The 17,457-nt window shown below is 53.1% G+C and overlaps 6 protein-coding genes across 6 annotated transcripts in view; 4 read left to right on the top strand and 2 right to left on the bottom strand.

The window, feature by feature from the left end:
• Window positions 1–5,490, bottom strand: part of GUITHDRAFT_138738 (hypothetical protein) — a gene marked incomplete at both ends in the record, with an annotated part of 7,171 nt that extends 1,681 nt beyond the window's left edge. The window contains 24 exons of the mRNA XM_005832836.1: window positions 264–371; window positions 788–835; window positions 1,249–1,317; window positions 1,645–1,717; window positions 1,756–1,836; window positions 1,910–1,956; window positions 2,171–2,239; window positions 2,547–2,579; window positions 2,717–2,755; window positions 2,801–2,863; window positions 2,908–2,945; window positions 3,121–3,165; window positions 3,209–3,278; window positions 3,388–3,465; window positions 3,537–3,583; window positions 3,635–3,848; window positions 3,996–4,091; window positions 4,141–4,215; window positions 4,718–4,764; window positions 4,809–4,859; window positions 4,994–5,036; window positions 5,088–5,142; window positions 5,320–5,429; window positions 5,482–5,490. Coding sequence (XP_005832893.1) covers window positions 264–371; window positions 788–835; window positions 1,249–1,317; window positions 1,645–1,717; window positions 1,756–1,836; window positions 1,910–1,956; window positions 2,171–2,239; window positions 2,547–2,579; window positions 2,717–2,755; window positions 2,801–2,863; window positions 2,908–2,945; window positions 3,121–3,165; window positions 3,209–3,278; window positions 3,388–3,465; window positions 3,537–3,583; window positions 3,635–3,848; window positions 3,996–4,091; window positions 4,141–4,215; window positions 4,718–4,764; window positions 4,809–4,859; window positions 4,994–5,036; window positions 5,088–5,142; window positions 5,320–5,429; window positions 5,482–5,490 — 1,608 coding nt within the window. The remainder of the gene's footprint in view (window positions 1–263; window positions 372–787; window positions 836–1,248; window positions 1,318–1,644; window positions 1,718–1,755; window positions 1,837–1,909; window positions 1,957–2,170; window positions 2,240–2,546; window positions 2,580–2,716; window positions 2,756–2,800; window positions 2,864–2,907; window positions 2,946–3,120; window positions 3,166–3,208; window positions 3,279–3,387; window positions 3,466–3,536; window positions 3,584–3,634; window positions 3,849–3,995; window positions 4,092–4,140; window positions 4,216–4,717; window positions 4,765–4,808; window positions 4,860–4,993; window positions 5,037–5,087; window positions 5,143–5,319; window positions 5,430–5,481) is intronic.
• Window positions 5,491–8,527: 3,037 nt separating this feature from the next.
• Window positions 8,528–9,612, top strand: GUITHDRAFT_152603 (hypothetical protein). The gene is made up of 7 exons (XM_005832835.1): window positions 8,528–8,551; window positions 8,603–8,692; window positions 8,742–8,832; window positions 8,883–8,915; window positions 8,967–9,019; window positions 9,093–9,143; window positions 9,193–9,612. Exons 1-7 carry the CDS (start codon window positions 8,543–8,545, stop codon window positions 9,448–9,450), a joined length of 585 nt encoding a protein of 194 aa, XP_005832892.1. The 5' UTR covers window positions 8,528–8,542; the 3' UTR covers window positions 9,451–9,612.
• A 131-nt stretch (window positions 9,613–9,743) lies between these two features.
• On the bottom strand, window positions 9,744–11,622 carry GUITHDRAFT_163170 (hypothetical protein). Its single transcript, XM_005832834.1, has 7 exons — window positions 11,600–11,622; window positions 11,007–11,301; window positions 10,761–10,899; window positions 10,536–10,629; window positions 10,425–10,486; window positions 10,060–10,123; window positions 9,744–9,893 (listed from the first exon to the last, which is right to left on the bottom strand). Exons 1-7 carry the CDS (start codon window positions 11,605–11,607, stop codon window positions 9,809–9,811), a joined length of 747 nt encoding a protein of 248 aa, XP_005832891.1. The 5' UTR covers window positions 11,608–11,622; the 3' UTR covers window positions 9,744–9,808.
• An 852-nt stretch (window positions 11,623–12,474) lies between these two features.
• On the top strand, window positions 12,475–13,314 carry GUITHDRAFT_108361 (hypothetical protein; the record flags this gene model as incomplete). Its single annotated transcript, XM_005832833.1, has 3 exons — window positions 12,475–13,038; window positions 13,089–13,184; window positions 13,234–13,314. 3 exons carry the CDS (start codon window positions 12,475–12,477, stop codon window positions 13,312–13,314), a joined length of 741 nt encoding a protein of 246 aa, XP_005832890.1.
• A 1,330-nt stretch (window positions 13,315–14,644) lies between these two features.
• GUITHDRAFT_108360 (hypothetical protein) lies at window positions 14,645–15,377 on the top strand (the record flags this gene model as incomplete). Its single annotated transcript, XM_005832832.1, has 5 exons — window positions 14,645–14,697; window positions 14,781–14,850; window positions 14,959–15,102; window positions 15,150–15,245; window positions 15,306–15,377. The coding sequence occupies 5 exons, from the start codon at window positions 14,645–14,647 to the stop codon at window positions 15,375–15,377; spliced, it is 435 nt and encodes a 144-aa protein (XP_005832889.1).
• A 961-nt stretch (window positions 15,378–16,338) lies between these two features.
• Window positions 16,339–17,457, top strand: part of GUITHDRAFT_108359 (hypothetical protein) — a gene marked incomplete at both ends in the record, with an annotated part of 1,737 nt that continues 618 nt past the window's right edge. Inside the window, one exon of the mRNA XM_005832831.1 lies at window positions 16,339–17,391. Within this exon, the coding sequence (XP_005832888.1) occupies window positions 16,339–17,391 (1,053 nt within the window). The remainder of the gene's footprint in view (window positions 17,392–17,457) is intronic.

The raw sequence follows: 17,457 nt of genomic DNA, 5'->3' as shown, positions 1-17,457 counted from the left end.
ACCCCCATCATCACCATCACCATCACCATCACCACCACCACCACCACCACCATCATCACCATCACCATCATCACCATCACCATCACCACCACCACCACCATCATCACCATCACCATCATCATCATCACCATCACCATCACCATCATCATCATCATCACCATCACCATCACCATCATCATCATCTCCTTACAACAACACAAACGTGACTTGCAGCTACAATCTTCTCCCTCCGTCCCTCCCTCTCCCTCTCTCTCTCTCTTCACCTCCTTGTTCTTGTGAAGCTGCTGCATAATCTCCTTCTCTCTCGTCGTAACCACCAAGATATCAGCCTCGAGCTCCTTCACCCTCTCCTGCTCCTTCTGCTGCTCCTCCTGCCATGTCTCGATGTCACCCATATGTCTGCACATGCTGGGGTGACGATTACATGTAGCTGTGCAAGGGATGAACGAAGATTTTTGTTTTCTGTTGTTGAGAAGTGAGAGGAGGGTTGAAGTGAGTTCAAGTTCGTGTACCCTTCTCCATCATCGCAAACTTCTCGTCCCTCTCTGTCAAGTTTGCTTCCAACAGGCGATTCCTCGTCTCGAGCTCCGTGAGCTGGCGAGCAGATCGTGAGGGAGGGAGAGGACAGAATGTGAGGAAAGCAGGAGCAGGAGCAGGAGCAGGAGCAGGAGCAGGAGCAGGAGCAGGAGCAGGAGCAGGAGCAGGAGCAGGAGCAAGAGCAGCAGAAGCAAGAGCAGGAGCAGGAGCAGGAGCAGGAGCAGAAGGGAGCAGAGCTTGGTTACTGCACCTTGAGAGCAAGTTGCTCGCCCTGACGCTGACGAGAAGCAGCATCCTCCTGGTCTCGATTCAGCAGGGAGAGCAGAGCACAAGAACCTCTCATGCCTGCATGGATGAAACTTCGACGCTTCTTCTCCTGAGCTCCTCGTGCAGCCCCCGCAGCTCTGCGCTCCTCACGTCAGATCATGGGGGGAAGGCGACGGGGGAGACCGAGCTCGTCCTGGTCCATCTGCTCCTGGGCCTTGAGGAGGAGCGAGGAGAGTTCCTGCTCGGACGTCAGTCTGTCTCCTCCTCGTCGTCCTTCCACTCCACCCGCTCCCAAATCTCCTCCACCTCCTTCTCCTCCTCGTCCTCGTCCTCGTCCTCGTCCTTCCACTCCACCCGCTCCCCAAATCTCCTCCTCCTCCTCTTCCTCCTCCTCCTCCTCCTCTTCCTCCTCGTGTTTGTCCTCCTTCTGTTCTTCGCCCTCACCTCGTTGTACTTTCTCAGCTCTTCTTCTCTCTCCACGGCAGATTGCAAGCTTGCTTCAAGATGCTCCAGCTATCATGGTTGTCGTACAAACAGACCAACAAGGGGAGCGAAACATGTAAAGACGAATATGAAGTGAGAAAAACATTTGAGCAGAAGAAGAGGGAAAAGATGAGGAGGCGAGAGATAATGAATATGATGTGGAGGAGGAGGAGGTGGTGGTGGTGTAGCACAAAGAAGGAGAAGAGGAGGAAGAGAAGGGAGAGGAAGAGGAAGAGGAAGAGGAAGAGGAAGAGGAAGAGGAGGAGAAGGGAGGGGAAGAGGAAGAGGAAGAGGAAGAGGAGGAGAAGGGAGGGGAAGAGGAAGAGGAAGAGGAGGAAGAGGAGAAGGCAACAAGACCTTCTCTTCAAACGTTTGACTTCGCATCCTCAAAGTTTCTTCACTCCCCTGCAGCTTCCTGTCTCGTGGCGAACTAGTCAAGGCGGCAGGATCAGCATCGACAGGACGCACGTGCGCAGATCGCCGATGGTAGCGTGATCAAGTTGCTTCTCTGACCGCAGCTTCTTCAGCTCCTCCTGCGCTCCCTGTAACCTGCTCGCCCTCCGTCATCAGCGGGTTCAAGGGGACAGGCAGCGGATGGAGGGAGCAGACTGGTGGTTCCCACCTCTCCTGCGCGTCTCGCTGATCTGACTGAGACTGATTCAACTGAGTCTGAGGTGTTCAAGTCAGGGTGAACAAGGAAAGATTGTCTGCTGGTATGTCATGATGAACATTTGATGAGACTATGATAATGATTGAAACATTCAGATGTTGTCTTGATGCCACACTTACTGGTTTTCATGGCTTACATGTTGTGTTTGTTACATATGTTTGTATGCAACGCAAACTGTGTCTGAACCAATTCTTTTTTCTGAGTTTGTCTCACCTTGAGAGAATGTACTAAAGTTCCCAACTCGACAATCTGTTTCTGCGCCCTTGCAGCGACATCTTTCAACTGTAGCATCGAGATCAGAAAAACTCAAGAATCTGAGAGAAGCAGAAAAAGAGGGAGAGGGAGAGGGAGAGGGAGAGGGAGAGGGAGAGGGAGAGGGAGAGGGAGAGGGAGAGGGAGAGGGAGAGGGAGAGGGAGAGGGAGAGGGAGAGGGAGAGGGAGAGGGAGAGGGAGAGGGAGAGGGAGCAGAGGCAGAGGCAGAGGCGAAGGCGGAGGCGAAGAAGAAGTAGAGGAGATCCTCTGCTTCTTCATCATCGCTGCAAGGCTTCACCTCTGCTTGTCCCCTGCTTGTCTCTTCAAATCTTGTCACCTGCAATTTGATCATTGTCTTGTGATTGATCGACTGAAACTTCAGTCGGCAACACACAAGACATCGCTGGGTCACATGACAACATTCACAACAAACGGACATCACTCTCATGGACTCTCGTTTGACAACTTCGACAACATGAACAAGAGGCAAGCAACACACTGACTGACTTCCTCTGATTGCTTCTTCTGGATCATGTCAAGTTCTTTCTGCGCAGACCTCAGAGCCGTCATCATACCATGACAACAACTCACTTCCTTGAACTCGTTGGCCACCTTCAACCTCGCGTTCTCAGTCTTCATCTTCAGCAGCTCCTCCTGCCACTATCGTCACATCCTTCAACTCGCTGCCTCCCCTCCACCTCCATGTCCCGCAGACGATGCTCGAGCCGGGAATTTCCTGTCAAGGAATCAGCCACAGGCGACAGAGGAGTGGAGGAGGAAGAGGGAAGAATGAGAGTCAGCTAAAGAGGAGGCAGAAGGGAGGACGGTGCAGAGGGAAGGAGGAGGTCAAAGGAACAAGGAAGCAGAGCGGAGGAGGAGGCAGAGCAGAGGAGGAGAGTGAGAGCACATACCTGCAAGAGATGTCTCTAGCTCTCTCTCTAGGAAGCTGATTCGTGCTGCAAGCGCCTCAGCAGTCAGAACACCTTGATACGTCATCACATCTGGCGTCGTTGAGATCTGCTTCCACCAGTCGGTTCTGCCGGATCTCGTACTCAGCCTGCGCCCTGGCCTGCGGGCGGCAAGACAGGTGAGGAGGAGGAGGCAGGAGGAAGGAGGAGGCAGGAGGAGGAAGGAGGAGAGAGGGCAAGGCAAGAAGAGGAAGAGGCCCACGGTCTCACGTCAAGGAAGTTGTAGTTCCTCTCCAGCAGACTTCGTTTCAGATTCGAGGACGGGCTTGAGGTAGGACGATCAGATCTCTGTGCCGATGAATGCATCAGCAGCAGTTCGCGCCCCCTCGTCCCTCCCCCGTCCCACGAAGCCTCTTCACCTCGTCAGAAACCTTGAGGCTGCTGAAACCCTCCCAACTCGCTTCCCCTGACAGGGCAGTCACTGAGGATGGAGGAGCGTCAAACTTAACTCGCTCACTCTGATGGCTGACCACGGGCCGCATGCTTGCTTCTTCCAGTGCCCGCCCTGCATGCCTCTCCATCTTCTGCTCCTCTCCTCTATAGAGCTCAGCCGCTCGCTCCTTCTCTCGTTCCTGGATGCGATTTTCTCTCTTCTGCTCTCCTTTCAAGCCGACTGAAGGTGAAAGCTGAGCTTCGAACTCTTGCTGGAAAGAGAGAAATGTGAGAAAAGACTGAAAGAAAGTCAAAACATTCAGAGAGACGGGCTGACTGACAGGGCAACACGGGACAGCTGACTGACTGACTGACTGACTGACTGACTGACTGACTGACTGACTGACGGACTGACTGACTGACTGACTGTCAAAGCATCGGCAAACCTTCTCAGCAGAAGTTGGAGAGATCAACCATCCATCAAGGATTCGCTTGCCATCGAACGAGTTCCTCTTGTACAAGGAGCTGCTGGGGTCCTTGAGCTGCCGCAAACTCAGCAGGATTGCTCGCAGCCTCAACGAGGACGTTTACCAGATCGAACAGCTCCATCTGCATCTCATAACCGTTCCTTGCGTCTTGCGAGTTCTTCCGAGAGTCAATCCGGACCTTCAATTGTCCAACGTCAGGTGAAGTGTCTCCCGCTCCTGTCCTCCGTTGCCCCACCCCACCCCCTCCTGTCTTCCTCCTCCTCCTGTCTTCCTCCTCCTCCTCCTCTGTCTCATCATCATCATCATCATCACCACCACCACCACCACCACCACCACCACCATCATCATCATCATCATCGCCACCACCTTGAAGATTGTCTTGTCCTGGAAGCTTCCATGCCCGCGGCGAGGCTGAGCGATCCTCACCGTCCCTTCTCTCCTCCGTCACACGTTGGATCAGCACAGCAGGTCATGTACCCGGCATCACCCGTAGAGACAAGGAGAGGTCGAGCTCGAGCTTCGAGGATATCCGATCAATTTTAGAGCAGGGAAGGAGGGAGGGAAGGAGGAAGGGAACGGGGGGGGGAGGCAAGAAAGAAGGGGGAAGAAGCGATGGAGGCAGGCAGGCAGGCAGGCAGGCACGGAAGGAAGAAGGGGGAGGGTGGACGAGAGCAACTGACCTGCTGCTGCAGGCCGACACGAATCATCTCTTCGCTCACGATCTTGTCTGCATTCCCGTCATCTTCCTTCCTCGAGTCACCGGGTAGTCACCGTAGTTGTCATCCACCACAACCTCCACCCAGCCCTGCTCTGGGTTCTCTCCTGTTGAAACAGATGCTGAGCATGCTATGGCCCCTCCTCCCCCCGTACTTGCTGACAACGTCTCCTCGTCTCCTGAGTGCTCCCTGCTCCTCCTTCAGTGTGCTGTTGGACAGCTCGCGGTGCTCAAAGCTCACCGAGACTTTTTGCCCTGCTGGAGCAATCCCCCACTATCGTCTGCTGTCAATGGCGGGTGACTGACATAGGAGGAGGAGCGACGGAGAAGCTGACCTTGCTTGGCGACTGCAAGGTGATAGAGGCCGCCGAAGCCTCCGGTGGAGAAGAACTGAACATCATGAGTGCTCATGGTATAGATAGGCGAACTCTCTCTTCAGCACCTGTTCTTCATGTCCTGGAAAACTTGCGTACCAGCCTCCTCCTCCTGACGAGCTTTTTCTCACTAACGTCCCGACCTGCCCAACCTGACAGATGCAGTAAGCGGTAGGAAGAATGAGGCTCGCACCTGACGTAGGCGGAGCAGAAGGGGTGGTGCTTGAACGCCGAAGAGATCACGACTTTCATCCCAGGCTCGCCATCGTCCTTACGCACGAGCAGCTCTTGACCCATGTCCTCCTGCAGGAGCAGCGTGAGAGGCAGGCGGGCAGGCAGGCCAACTCCTTGCTACCGTAGGCATCGCTACCCCTCCAGCCTTCTCAGAGATTCCAAGAGGAGCCGCTGAATGGCAGTCCAGTCCCCTTAGTCAAGTTTGACGTTTTTCTTTGTGTCAACGGAAATCTTCAGCACTTGAGTGAAAGAGACTTGTCGGCCGCGGCCCGGCGACTCTCCGGGTGAGTAAAGATTTTAGTTATCTGACGGAGTCGAAGAGTGAGCTCTCGTTCCGAAGTTCGTTAAAAGTGCACAAATCGGGAGATGTAATCTCAGTACCACAAGGTATCATATCTTATGATTGAAGCACTAATGCAAATAGGGCAAGGTTGGACCCTGGCTCTCACAGTGGAAAATGGCGATGGACACAACAGATGGGTGCTGGGGCCATAGGGTGGTTGCGTCGGTAAAGGGTGCCGGCGAAATGGGTAACGAGGTGGGGAGAGCGGCGGGATGTTGTAGCGCAATGAAGGAGAAGGTAAGCTGAAGATGCGATGTTTCTCATGTGAGATGCAAATTTGTGGTGGAAGACTGTGTGATGGTCTGCAGACACGATGAGTTGATCAGTTTAGCCTTGTCCACACTTGAGAAGTCGCAACCTACTGTCTTGAAAGTTGGGGTTGCTGCGTGAGAGAGTTCTCGGAGCTTTTATTCTTGAGGTCGCGGATACGATAGAGAGATTGCGGACTGAACTCATGTTTTGTCTGGTAGAAGTGAGCTTTTGTCACTTGAAACCCCTCATTGACTGAGGCATGTACTCGTGGCGAACTTTGTGATCTTTGGCATGAATATAAGTGGTGGGAAAGCACTGAACTTGATTCTGAAGGGGACGGGCATGGATTCTGCCAGCCGCATGGAAGGGGAAAGAGCTCTGTTCAGCTCTGTACAAGCTGAATCCTTGAACACAATCTCCATGTTGAAAGAACAAGGTGGGGGATTTTGGCGATCTGAAACAACCCTGACTCGGTTCCCATGAAGGCATCGATATGAACTGCAAAACTAAGGCAGGAATGACACCCTTGCACTTGGCTTGTTTGTCAGGAAAACATAAATCTGCATTCATGCTCCTGAAATGCGGAGCGGATCCGACGGTGAAAAACGAAATCGGGCATACTCCGCTGGATATCGCGAGGTATTCAGTGTCATGGTGATATATTGTTTCTGAAATGAGCTGCCAAGGCATCGAAAAGATAAAATTCTTCTCCAGATCATTTACTACGCAGGCCGGCCCAACTCAAATGAGTCGCAGACAGGTTTTGTAGACTTCGAATCCCAACACAACTCATCGTAGATTCTGTTGCTTTCCTCCCAGACCCCAAGGCAACCTCCCTGTTGGAGATACGCAACTTTCAACTGCAGAAGAAACATCAACCAGTCTCTCAAGAACATTCCCCGCCCTCAACGGACTTCTCCATGGTGAACACCGGAGTCGAACAGATAATCTCGTCAAAAAGAAAAGCATCTGACTGTCGACTTGATGAAATCTACTACGGACGACAACCGTCAGTCTCATGTGTCACCAGTAGAGACGACAGTGCTTTACGTCATGGAGAGCTTGCTCTATCGTATCTCAGGCCCAGGGAATACAGGTCGCAGACGCCCACTCCTCAACCAACGGAATTCTCGGATTCCTGCGACCCAGTGCAGCATTGTGTTACAAGCAGAGTTTGAGGTCCCAGACTGACTGAGCAGGTCATCCGGAGCAAAACATGAGAAGTTTTGAATGTTCATAGCATTATGCGGCTTGATTGCCGCATCTTATCTTGAAGGATTGTAAATATATACATGGAGAAACAATCACGAAACGATTGTAAGCTAACTTTCCCGTAATTTCGCTCAAACAGGATAACGAAACTTGGAGTTTAACAACTGCAAGATTGATTGTCAATGAAAAACCTCTGAACACGACCATGATCGGGTGCATACCTGCCCATAAACATGATTGTACGGATGCACTTTGGTCGGGACCACTTCGACTTCCCCTCGGAAAACCCTTCTTCCCTCATTCGCCCACCTGTGTTCCGACATGTTACAACCTCTCAAAGCATACAAGCATGTAGCATCACTTGAAGATCGAGCCCTCAACGTTGAAGGCTCTTCTGCAGCCATGCTCCACCAAAAGCTTCTGGGCCAGCCGGGCACTTCGATAACCTACCGAGCAATAGCACGCTATTGTCTTGCCTCCATTGGGCGCATCTTTCTCCACAGAGCTTGCGACAGCAGCAAGATCTATAAGTTCGCCGTTTTCTCCTGCACAAATTGCTCCTTTGATGTGTGATACATCGAACTTGCCCAGGAAAGTCAGCGGCAAGGTATACAACTGAGCGGTGGGTTACCTCGTCTTTCCTTCTGACGTCCAGTATGACAACTTCCTCCGGCCGATCGTCCATGAGTATCTGAAGTTCTTCAGTGCTCATGTTCTGCGATTGAGAGAAGCTACTGCGACATAGCGCCATCATCGCCCGCATCGTCAGCGCCTGCATTTGCTTGTATGACCGGCTTTACACAAAGAAAAGGATTTTTTTTATTTTACCTCCAGCGCCGTTAAATGACCGTTATGTACAGTTTCATATGAAGGGTGACGGTTACGGTTCAGCACGAAGAGCCGCCATGGTGGTTGTGAACTATGGCACATCCTCCCTCAACGAGCGACGTGAGAAAACTTTGCCTCCCCTCTCCTCCTCCCTCCTCCCCTCTCCTCCTCCTCCTCCTCCCTCTCCCTCCCTCCTTCCTTCCCCTCCCTCCTGCCCTCCCCTCCCCTCCCCCCTTCCATCGTCCTTGCCTCCCCCTTCTCCTGCCTGCCTACATCCCTGCCCTCCCTCGCTTGATCGTATGCAATACATGATTTTTTTCGAACCCTCATATGATTTGTAATTTGTTGCGCTGTTTTCGTCTCTCCGATTTTGCCATGCAAGCATTCTTTTCTTTTCTTGTTGCTATCCCCGCTGACTGGGGTTGAAATGATTTGAAATCTGTTTGAGAGCTTGTACATGTCACTTCCCTGAGATCAGCTATCGCTGCCTGCGCCGCTCTGACATCTTGGCTCTGCAGCTGTTTCGCTTCATCGACCGGCAACGGAGATGAAAGCTGTAAGTCTTACCTTTGGCGTCCTCATGAGAAGGATCCCTGACGGCTCTCAGGTCATGATCGCTGCTTGCGCTGCAGCCATGGGGTTGGTTGTGGCAGTGAGCATGATCTGGATGTCTCAATCCTCGTCCGCGGTCGCTCTGGTCAGCCTCACACCCGGCTACCTGCTGCCGCTCTGATGTTTAAATACAGGAGGTGAACATGCCGGAGGAGAACCATCCTCCTCTCTTCGACCACACGTTCTGGGGAGTAGGCAACGAAGACCGGATCGAACGCCGTGCAAGTGAGCGGAGCCGGTGGCGTGTTGGAGATGCGATGCTCATGGTTGCGCAGACTGGGCCCTTCGTGCAATCGGAAAGATGAATGGTATGCTTGATCTGACCCGTTGATCCCTTGTTATCTCATGCCTTCTTGAAGGAACTTTGATTGAGGCCATGATCGCTAACGGCACGATCGCGTCAGAGAGCGAGGTGAGCGAAGTGAACAAACTTGTGGATCGAGACTATCGCTGTATGAGTGAATACCCGTAATGTCTCTGCGCAGGCTATCGATCCCGCTTTGATCGCGGAGATTCATCAGGCTCAGCATGAGCAGGTGAGATTATTCTCTTCCTCAATTTTACGACAGCGCTTATGGTGAGCAGGACATGGAGAGCGACATCAACGCTCCTGCCCCTGAGAGGTTCCCCTTCGAGCAGGACACTCCTGCTGCCGAGGAAGGCACTGAAGCTGAGGGGAGCGAAGAGGGTGCTGAGGGCGAGGAGGGAGCTACAGAGGAGGGAGCCGAGGGTGCTTCAGAGGGAGCCGAGGGAGAGGAGGGTGCTACAGAGGAGACAACAACTGAGGAGGGAGGGGAATCAGCTGCGGTGGGTCCTGATACTGAGGAGGAGAGCGCTCAGTGATTTCAACGGCTGGGTGAAAGATGGATGGACGGACTAAACGAAGTAGACCAGCACACTTTGTCCGGCAAAGTGCGAGCAGTTGCTGGGCTCGTGGGGAGGTTGCTGGCGGCGAATGTAGCGGGAGGATGTAGAGTACCATTCATGTCGCTCGATGTGTTTGTGAGAATGAAACCTGGTGGTAAGGCGCGTCCGTTGATCGGAAGGATACGGGTAGAGGAGGGACGCGGGTTTGTTGACGAGAGAGTCTGCTGAGTCACTCCATCACGCAACATGGAGGGAACATTTGCACTATGCAGCGTTGAAGATTGTACAGAGGGAAGACAGAAGTCCGATCATCGATGGCAGACAGTACTAGTACTCATCGCATCTCACAGGAGTATACGAAATACTCATACCCGTCGTCATTCGCATCCACTGCGCTGAAACTCACTTGCCACTCCCTCCTGACATCCCTGGCGTCATCACCTTCCAATCCTCCCGTCCTCCCTCTCCTCTTCCCCCCCCCCTCCTTCCCTCCTCCTCCTCCTCGCCCTCTTCCTTCTCTGCTTCCCTCTGCTCTCCCATTCGTCTCCCTGCCTTTCCTCACTTCCCTTCCTCAATTCTACTCACAGATGCTCTAGGAGCGGAAGTCGAAGTTCCGGAGGCTCGTCAGTAATCTGAAGGAAAATACCTCCTGAAAACGTCATGAGCGACGAGCAGCCGCTGGAGCACAGAGGAGGAGCTGTGGCACAAGGAGGAGACTCGCGCAGGGAGCCATGAGGATGAACAAAACGAAGGATGCTTCCTTGATGAGAAAAGAGGGATGGGGGGGAGGGGGACGTGGGAAGTGGATGAGAGGGAGGAGGCGGAGGTGGGGGGAGGAAGGGAGGAGAGTAAAGGCAGAAGGGAGAAGAGAGGACAAGAAGATCCTCAAGGGTCATAGCCAGGAGGGAATGGAACGAGGAAGTAGAACGAAAGAATGAGGCGGTTCTCACCCTGAGAGAGCGCGCGGGAGCATTCCTTGCACATGTCCAGCCACGCGTCGTCTCCCTTCCGCCTTGCATAAAGTAACTAGCAAGAGAGGAGGGCTTGGCCTCGTAGCTCACAGGAGCGCGTCCATCGTCCCCTTCTCCACCACCGCCGCCAAGCTCCTGTCAGCGAACGGGAGCTGCCGAACGTCCATAGCCATCCAGTTCAACTCTGTGTGGGAGGTGAGGACGAGGAGGAGACACGGAGGAAAAGGAAGAACAGGGAGCTTGCGGAAAAATTCGAAAGTTTTGATGGAGGAGGAGGAGAATGGGGAGGACGAGGAAAAGAAGCAATCTAGAGACCTGGATGGCGGTGCTTCATCAACTCTAGCCCCTGCATCGAGAAGTCTGCATGAATGAATCGTATGTCCTTAAAATGGCTGGAAAGTGCGAGGGAGAGAGCGCTTGTTCCACACCCTGCATGAAGGACAAGGTGTCCTGCCTGCGAAACACTGTCGTGAATGACCGATGGGATGATGCTCTCGAGGGAGGGAAGAGGGGAGGGGGAGAGAAGAGATGAGGAGGGGGGGGGAGGGGGAGGCAAGCAACCTGCAGCCTTCTTAACTTGTTCCACAGCACTCCTTGCAGCACATCACTGTTTGAATACCAATCGTACAAGGACCCAGGGTCCTCGCTCTCCTTGCTCTTGTAGAAAGCATCCCAGTACTGTGGGAAAGCAAGCGCACGATCCGGTCGTTCACCGCTCACTGTCCATCGTGACAACGGCGTCTCTCGGTGTTCTGCATATTTCGCCCCGTCACTCCCGTCACTTGTCGATGTGAAGTTTCTCCAACGCCCTCGAAGACACCTGGCGCCAAACGCAGAGGCGCTCTGCCGAAGGAACCTGGAGGGCAAGAACGAGGAAACGGTTCAGCATGAAATTCCTCTGCGTATATTGATACACATATATCATCCCAATCAAAGTCATGAGAGATGGCTTTTCCCCGACATGCTGTTCGGCGTGATGTACATCCCAGAAACTAACGGCGGACATCAACAACAAACACCAGGAGACATCATACTGCTGACAAGAACTAGAGCTAGAGAGGGAGATTCAACCTGCGATGCTAGAGCTCTACTCTATCTTCACTCAAGCATGTCTCCCTCGTCGCTCCCCTTCCTCCCTCCCCAACATTCCTTACCCCGCCATTTTGACCCGGCACCGGCGCACCGTGTAAGGGTCGGGCATCGTCCGATCGGCCCGGTCGGGCCCGGCCCGGAGGCAACATTGACTGAGGTTGTTGTGCCGTCAAGGCCCCGGGACGGAGCCTGGAAGCAGAGGGGGTACTTTGTGAGGGAAGATATAGGGGTAGTAGGACTAGAAGTACCGGGGGTAGGGCTTTGCATGCGTTTTGGGTCAAGATTTTGCACAGGGGATCAACAAGATCGGAATGTATTGAAATATAATCTTAATATTTAAAATTTTATACAATAATTTGAAACTTTTCTTGCGAACATCTCAAGATTTTGCCCCAAACGAAAAATTCATGATCCTCATGCGACCACGACCGAGGGGAGCTGCCTGGAGACGCCGGAGATTTAGGAGATTTGACCAAATTCCCTTATTTGTTTTCAAACATTTCTCTGAATTTCAGAAGGATCACACGAGGCTCAATCCAATTTTAGACCGAGGATCCAAATTGTTGGACCCCCTCCCCACTCTTACCCCACCCTCTAGGCCTTTAACACTACCCTATCCTGAGTATGACCCTTCAATGGCTACCCACCACCCTGTATTAAAAATGAGTACCCACCCCATACATGCTGTTGATTATGAAAAGAACACATACCCACCCCTTATATCAATCGATAGCAACTGACTACCCCTTCAAAAATACCCCCTACCCCCCAGGGCTGACTGATCCCATCCTCCTCCATTCCCACTGCCCTTCGTTCCTAGTGCGCCTTCACATCCGTTCGCCCTACTTCACTCGTTCCTGACCTCCTCCTCGTCCATACTCGCACAGACCTCTCACGCTCTCACTCTTGCCGTTCTAGCGAGAGGCCACTGACTACCATGGCAACTTTGCAATACCTCTCGGGCCCGGTGTACGATTTTTTCGTCTCCAAGGAATGCATGACCAGCATGCTTTCTGGCTATCTGCTCATGATTGTCATCGTGCGGAAGTTCATGCAAGGACGGCAGCCTTTTGTTTTGAAGTTTCCCATGCAGGTGTATAACCTAGCACAGGTCATCTTGAACGTGTACATGATTTGGGGATTAGTTTCGCTGTCGACTCCGACCAACATTTTCGGCATCAACAAACAGTACACTGCGCAGCTGGAGTACTTTGTTTTCGTTCACTATATGTCGAAATTTTTGGACTTTTTTGACACCCTCTTCATCATCTTGAGGGGCAAGGAGAAGCAGCAACTCACCTTTCTGCATGTCTACCACCACGCAAGCATTGGCATGATTTGGGGGGCTATGTTGTACATTGGGCATGGAAATGGAACCGCTGCTTTTGGTTGCCTGATCAACAGCATCATCCACTGTATTATGTACTCTCACTACTTCTGGACTTCTATGGGCTACACCAACCCGTTCAAGAAGTTCATCACTCAGGCACAGCTGATCCAGGTATTCTTTCCTCTCACCTCGGGCAATTTGAGGTGATGTTCTCGTTTCAGTTCGCCATGTGCATTATTCATGCTTGCCTCGTGCTTGCTTTTGAGACCATTCTCCCAAGGCACCTGGCATGGGCTCAGTTCGTGTACCACATCCAGGTGATGGGCGGTGAAAGCGAATGACCATACATCTGACGATTTCTTTCAGATGCTCATGCTCTTCGGGCATTTCTACAGGAAGTCCTACATCTCAGCACGGGAAGCGAAGAAGGCCATGAAGGCACAATAGATCTATTTTTCCGTTTTCCATCGAGGTCATAAAAAGATATTTTTTTACATTCTAGGAAAATTTTTTGATCACCGATCCTTTATCAGATAATACCATAAAACAAAAGTTTATATTACAATAAATTCATCGTGGAAAAGTGAGCAAGAACATGTCGGTTTTGTCGCTGTAGCATTTCTGGTGACAAACGGATGTCGAGGAGGGAAATCGTACAAACCACATGCTTACAACATTGCCACTTGATCAGGGTAACGAGTTTCGGGCTGCGAATAGAGGTTTGTTCTCTGATTGGTTGGATACTCAGGACTGCCGAAAGTTCCTTTGTCTTCTACGTTCACATCCTGCTATGGAGAAGTCACCAACTTGGATTGATAGTTCGAATATCGCAAGTTACGAAAGTTGCTCTGACTAATCTGGCTCACCTGCTCCATTTCCGTCTCCTTCACCTGATCATTTTGGGCCGCCAAGTAGGATCCCACAATGGAAGCATCCACAGCCACGAGGACGGCAGCGGCATATCCCGCTCCGATCAGAAGAAGTTCTGGTATCATCTCGTTCCCACTGGTTCCACAAGGCTGTGCCTGCAGACGCAAAAATAATTCAGGAATTTCCGATTCACACGTTCAAATTTCACAGGGGAATCTCATGCATGATCGCTCAAATCTCTCTAGGATACAAGGGGCTCGGTAGTTAAACTTCAACAAGACATGGTTTGCGCTCGAATACTCTTCATCCGAAAGGTGTAAAGGGAGGACTAACTTCAGTCGTATGAACTATTCAAAAGATGACCATGTGTTTGCCTCCAGGCCAAGTGAAAGAGAGCTTCTTACTCTTCCTTGCGCCTCCCCTGCCCGATCATGAAGTCATTTTTTTCTAATCTGGGCCCTCCCTTTCTGCTATTCATTCCTCATGGCCCTTGGCAACCAGCAGAACTATGTCACCCATCAGGTATTCCCCTATCCTCTCTATGCCCCCCTCCCTCCACCCCCTCCCGCCATCCCTCCTGTCCTGCAGCTCTTCGCAGCATTTTAACCTTATCACTGTGGTTGCGACGGTTGCGACGAGTAACCTGCACCGGGCCGGCCGGGCCCGGGAAGATCCGGGCCCGGAGAGATGAGTAATAAATTGCTATTCCCAGTCCCCGTAAGCTTCAATGCAGGCGGTTGCGCGGGGCGGCAGGAGGGCAGCGACCGTCATGGCGGGCGGATCTTCGAAGCTGAAGCCATGGAGGTGTACACAAGGACCTTGGATCAGACTTGATGGACTGCTCCATGCTCGAGCATATCAGAATATCTGGGGAGACAATGCTGGGAGGGATCCTCCGAAGGAGCCGATGCAGAATAAAGCGATGAAGCGCAATGCAACGAGTTCGTGGAGGCTAGACTGGTAGAGTGCAACACATTTCATGCTTTTTTTCTATTTCTTGATTGGGTGATGACGCGTTTATGTCTGATACATCCTTGGTTCAGGGAGGAGGACGGAAGGTGGGTCGAGTGGAGGATAGACGAGGAGGAGCAGTCAGAGCACGACCGTTTCAGGGTTCAGATGGAGTGGAATCGGTACAGGAGTGAGAGAGGGCAAGATCGAAAAACTCTTGTATTGCTGTCATGCGATCTCGTCTTGCTGTAAAATTGACATCCTTGACAGTGGGAGGAGGGCTCTTTCCGAAAGAGCTCCTTCAACCGTGGCAGCACCAAATGGTGGAGAGAGCAATACTACGAGTACGAATACGCGGGGAGTGGAGGAGTTCAGTCCATGTCTGTTGTGCGGGAGGCATGCGAGACGCTTGGGGTGAGGGACGGGGCAGTTTTATGCCGTGTGACCTGGAAGCGTATCAGGTGAGCGATGCTGGAGACGCTGGCGCGATTAGGAAGTCATACCTGAGCTTGGTGAACAAATGGCACCCGGATCGGTTTCAAGAGCCTTCAGAGAAAGTGAGGAACCTGACCTGATCCTTGCTCCGCCTCGTCGTCTCCCTCTTACGCATGCTGCAGGCCAAGGCTTCTGAACGGTTCCGCGAAGTACAGGAGGCGTATGAAGTTCTGAAGGAGAAGCAGAACAGATAAATTTTCCATACGCCCTGAGTGTTGTGATGATGAATCGTACACTCAATCAATGGAACGAACAAGCATCTACTACGCTCCGAACCAACGATCTTGTCCACCTTTTCTAACGGGCTTGAATCAGGACTTGTTCAACGGTTTATCCGATGATCAAGTTGCCACTGATCGTGAAACTCTATAGCTTTTTTTCTCCTCGCCATTTAGCGGAGTGTTGTTTTTGCGTCTAAATCTTTCACTTGAAGCGGTTTCACGTTGTATGATTGAACTTATTAAACTGAACTAAACACCGTACGGCCTGGTTCAGCTGCTACGCTACGCTACCGCGGGAGCGCGGCAGCGCGGCCGGTGTACGACTCGCGGCCAGGGGACTGAACTCGGAACTAACTCACTGCGGCCCTGTCGGACTGACCGTGCCGTGTGTGACGACCCCCCGGGCCCGGCCGCCGCCGGGGGGGTCACCGGCGGCGCAGGCGGCCCGCCGGATCGCCCGGCCGTACGGCGGTCCGAGTGGCAGAGTGACTGCCGCACTGCGGCACAGTCGCACGGCCGCCCGGCCCGGTCCGGTCGGACTCGGGACTGGCGGGGCCCGGGGCCCGCGGCGACCGTGGACGGTGAGCTGACGCCTGACCTTGACCCTGTTGGACCGTTAAGTCCAATCCGCCTCAGAAAGATGCGAATGCACGACACCGCCTGCGACAAGGTGGAAGAGGATCGGGAGAGATGAGAGGGAGAGGAGGAGGAGAGAGTGGAGCACTAGGAGTGAGATCAGCGAGGAGCATCAAATCCACCTGATCTTGCTCGTGCCTGTGGGAAGCGACAGCCATGGCTGGGCCTTCTGGGGCTGGGGTGCAGGCATAAAGGGATCGACTAGGGGTCGACTTGGCAGCCAACAGGCAAGCGGTTTCTGTTCTGAGCTCAGCAAAAGCTGTCACGTCAAACAGGAAGTCAATCAAGCATCGCGACAATGTCGGCCAGCAGGTCTGACCGAGGGAATGCATATGATCAACAGCGGGTGTTGAACTTTGTCAGTCTAGACAGCGGCAGCTCTATCTATCAGGCGGTAGCAAGCGAGCTATGGGCGAGGAGAGAGTGGAAAGAGCTGGCGCCTCCTAAGGACGGCCTCGGCACCAACCTCTCCATGATCAAGCACTGCAACGTGATCCTTGGCCCCTGTCAAGGAAAAGGGATACCTTGGGACTTGGTTTGCTTCGAGCAAGGCGAGCAGGTAGTGAACTACCTGCTCGGCTCCAAGTTCATCACGCAGAAAGCCGATCTTGCCCTCCTCCTCCGCAAGTACTTCGCGGCGAATTCTCACGTCGAGCCCTTCATGCCGCTCACCTACGTGGTTGTCCCCCAGCGAGGCGCTCCCAAAGTCTCTAGCGTGCGCGGGAGGACCCCAGTGAGAGGATACGACGACCAGCGGAGTGCTTTCCTGAAGGAGATGATGGCAAGGGAGGAGGGAGACTATGAGAACGTGTGGGTGGCGAAGACGAGCAAGGGGAGCAAGGGCTCTGGGGTAAAGGTGCTCCAGGGGTCAACGGCCCTGGACTGGGTCGATGACACGTATGGCCGCACGGGAGAGCCGATTGCTGTGCAGAAGTACGTGGAAAATCCCCTCTTGATCTACGGGTTCAAGTTCGACGTGCGAGTCTGGGCCCTTCTGGACGTGGAGCTGGGTCTGTACGTGCACAGGGAGGGGGTCCTGCGGCTTTCCGCGCACCCGTACGTAGCAGACGACCTTGAGGACACGTTTGCGCACCTGACCAACCACTGCATCGCCGCGCAGTCAGAATACTACGAGTCTCTGTTCGAGGAGAACGAGATGTTCTTCGACGACTTCAGGGACTTCCTTCGGAAGCACCACCAGGACGTCGACCTGGACAGAGACATCTTGCCGCAGGTCAATCGCCAGATCCTACACACCGTTCGGGCTGTCTGGCCGAGGCTCAGGTTCAGCAATCGCCCGGGAGGATTTCAGCTGTACGGGTTCGACTTCATCGTCGACAGTGACTTCTCTGTGAGAAACTCACTCCTTCCTACTCCCTTGCACTCTCCTTCACCTACTGCGCACCTCCTCCTCCTC

Source organism: Guillardia theta, assembly GCF_000315625.1.
Source record: "Guillardia theta CCMP2712 unplaced genomic scaffold GUITHscaffold_33, whole genome shotgun sequence".
In the NCBI taxonomy this organism is placed as follows: Eukaryota; class Cryptophyceae; order Pyrenomonadales; family Geminigeraceae; genus Guillardia; species Guillardia theta.
Note: the sequence above shows the minus strand (reverse complement) of the source record. Positions and strands in the feature narration are given on the sequence as shown.

What these genes read in the sequence shown, in the direction of transcription:
- GUITHDRAFT_152603 (XM_005832835.1), top strand. An exon ending in CGATCGCGTCAGAGAGCGAG is followed by an intron (nt 9,020 to 9,092) that starts GTGAGCGAAGTG and finishes GTCTCTGCGCAG; the next exon opens with GCTATCGATCCCGCTTTGAT. An exon ending in ATCAGGCTCAGCATGAGCAG is followed by an intron (nt 9,144 to 9,192) that starts GTGAGATTATTC and finishes TATGGTGAGCAG; the next exon opens with GACATGGAGAGCGACATCAA.
- GUITHDRAFT_163170 (XM_005832834.1), bottom strand. An exon ending in CTCCCGCGCGCTCTCTCAGG is followed by an intron (nt 10,124 to 10,424) that starts GTGAGAACCGCC and finishes TGACGTTTTCAG; the next exon opens with GAGGTATTTTCCTTCAGATT. An exon ending in CTTCCGCTCCTAGAGCATCT is followed by an intron (nt 9,894 to 10,059) that starts GTGAGTAGAATT and finishes CAGGGATGTCAG; the next exon opens with GAGGGAGTGGCAAGTGAGTT.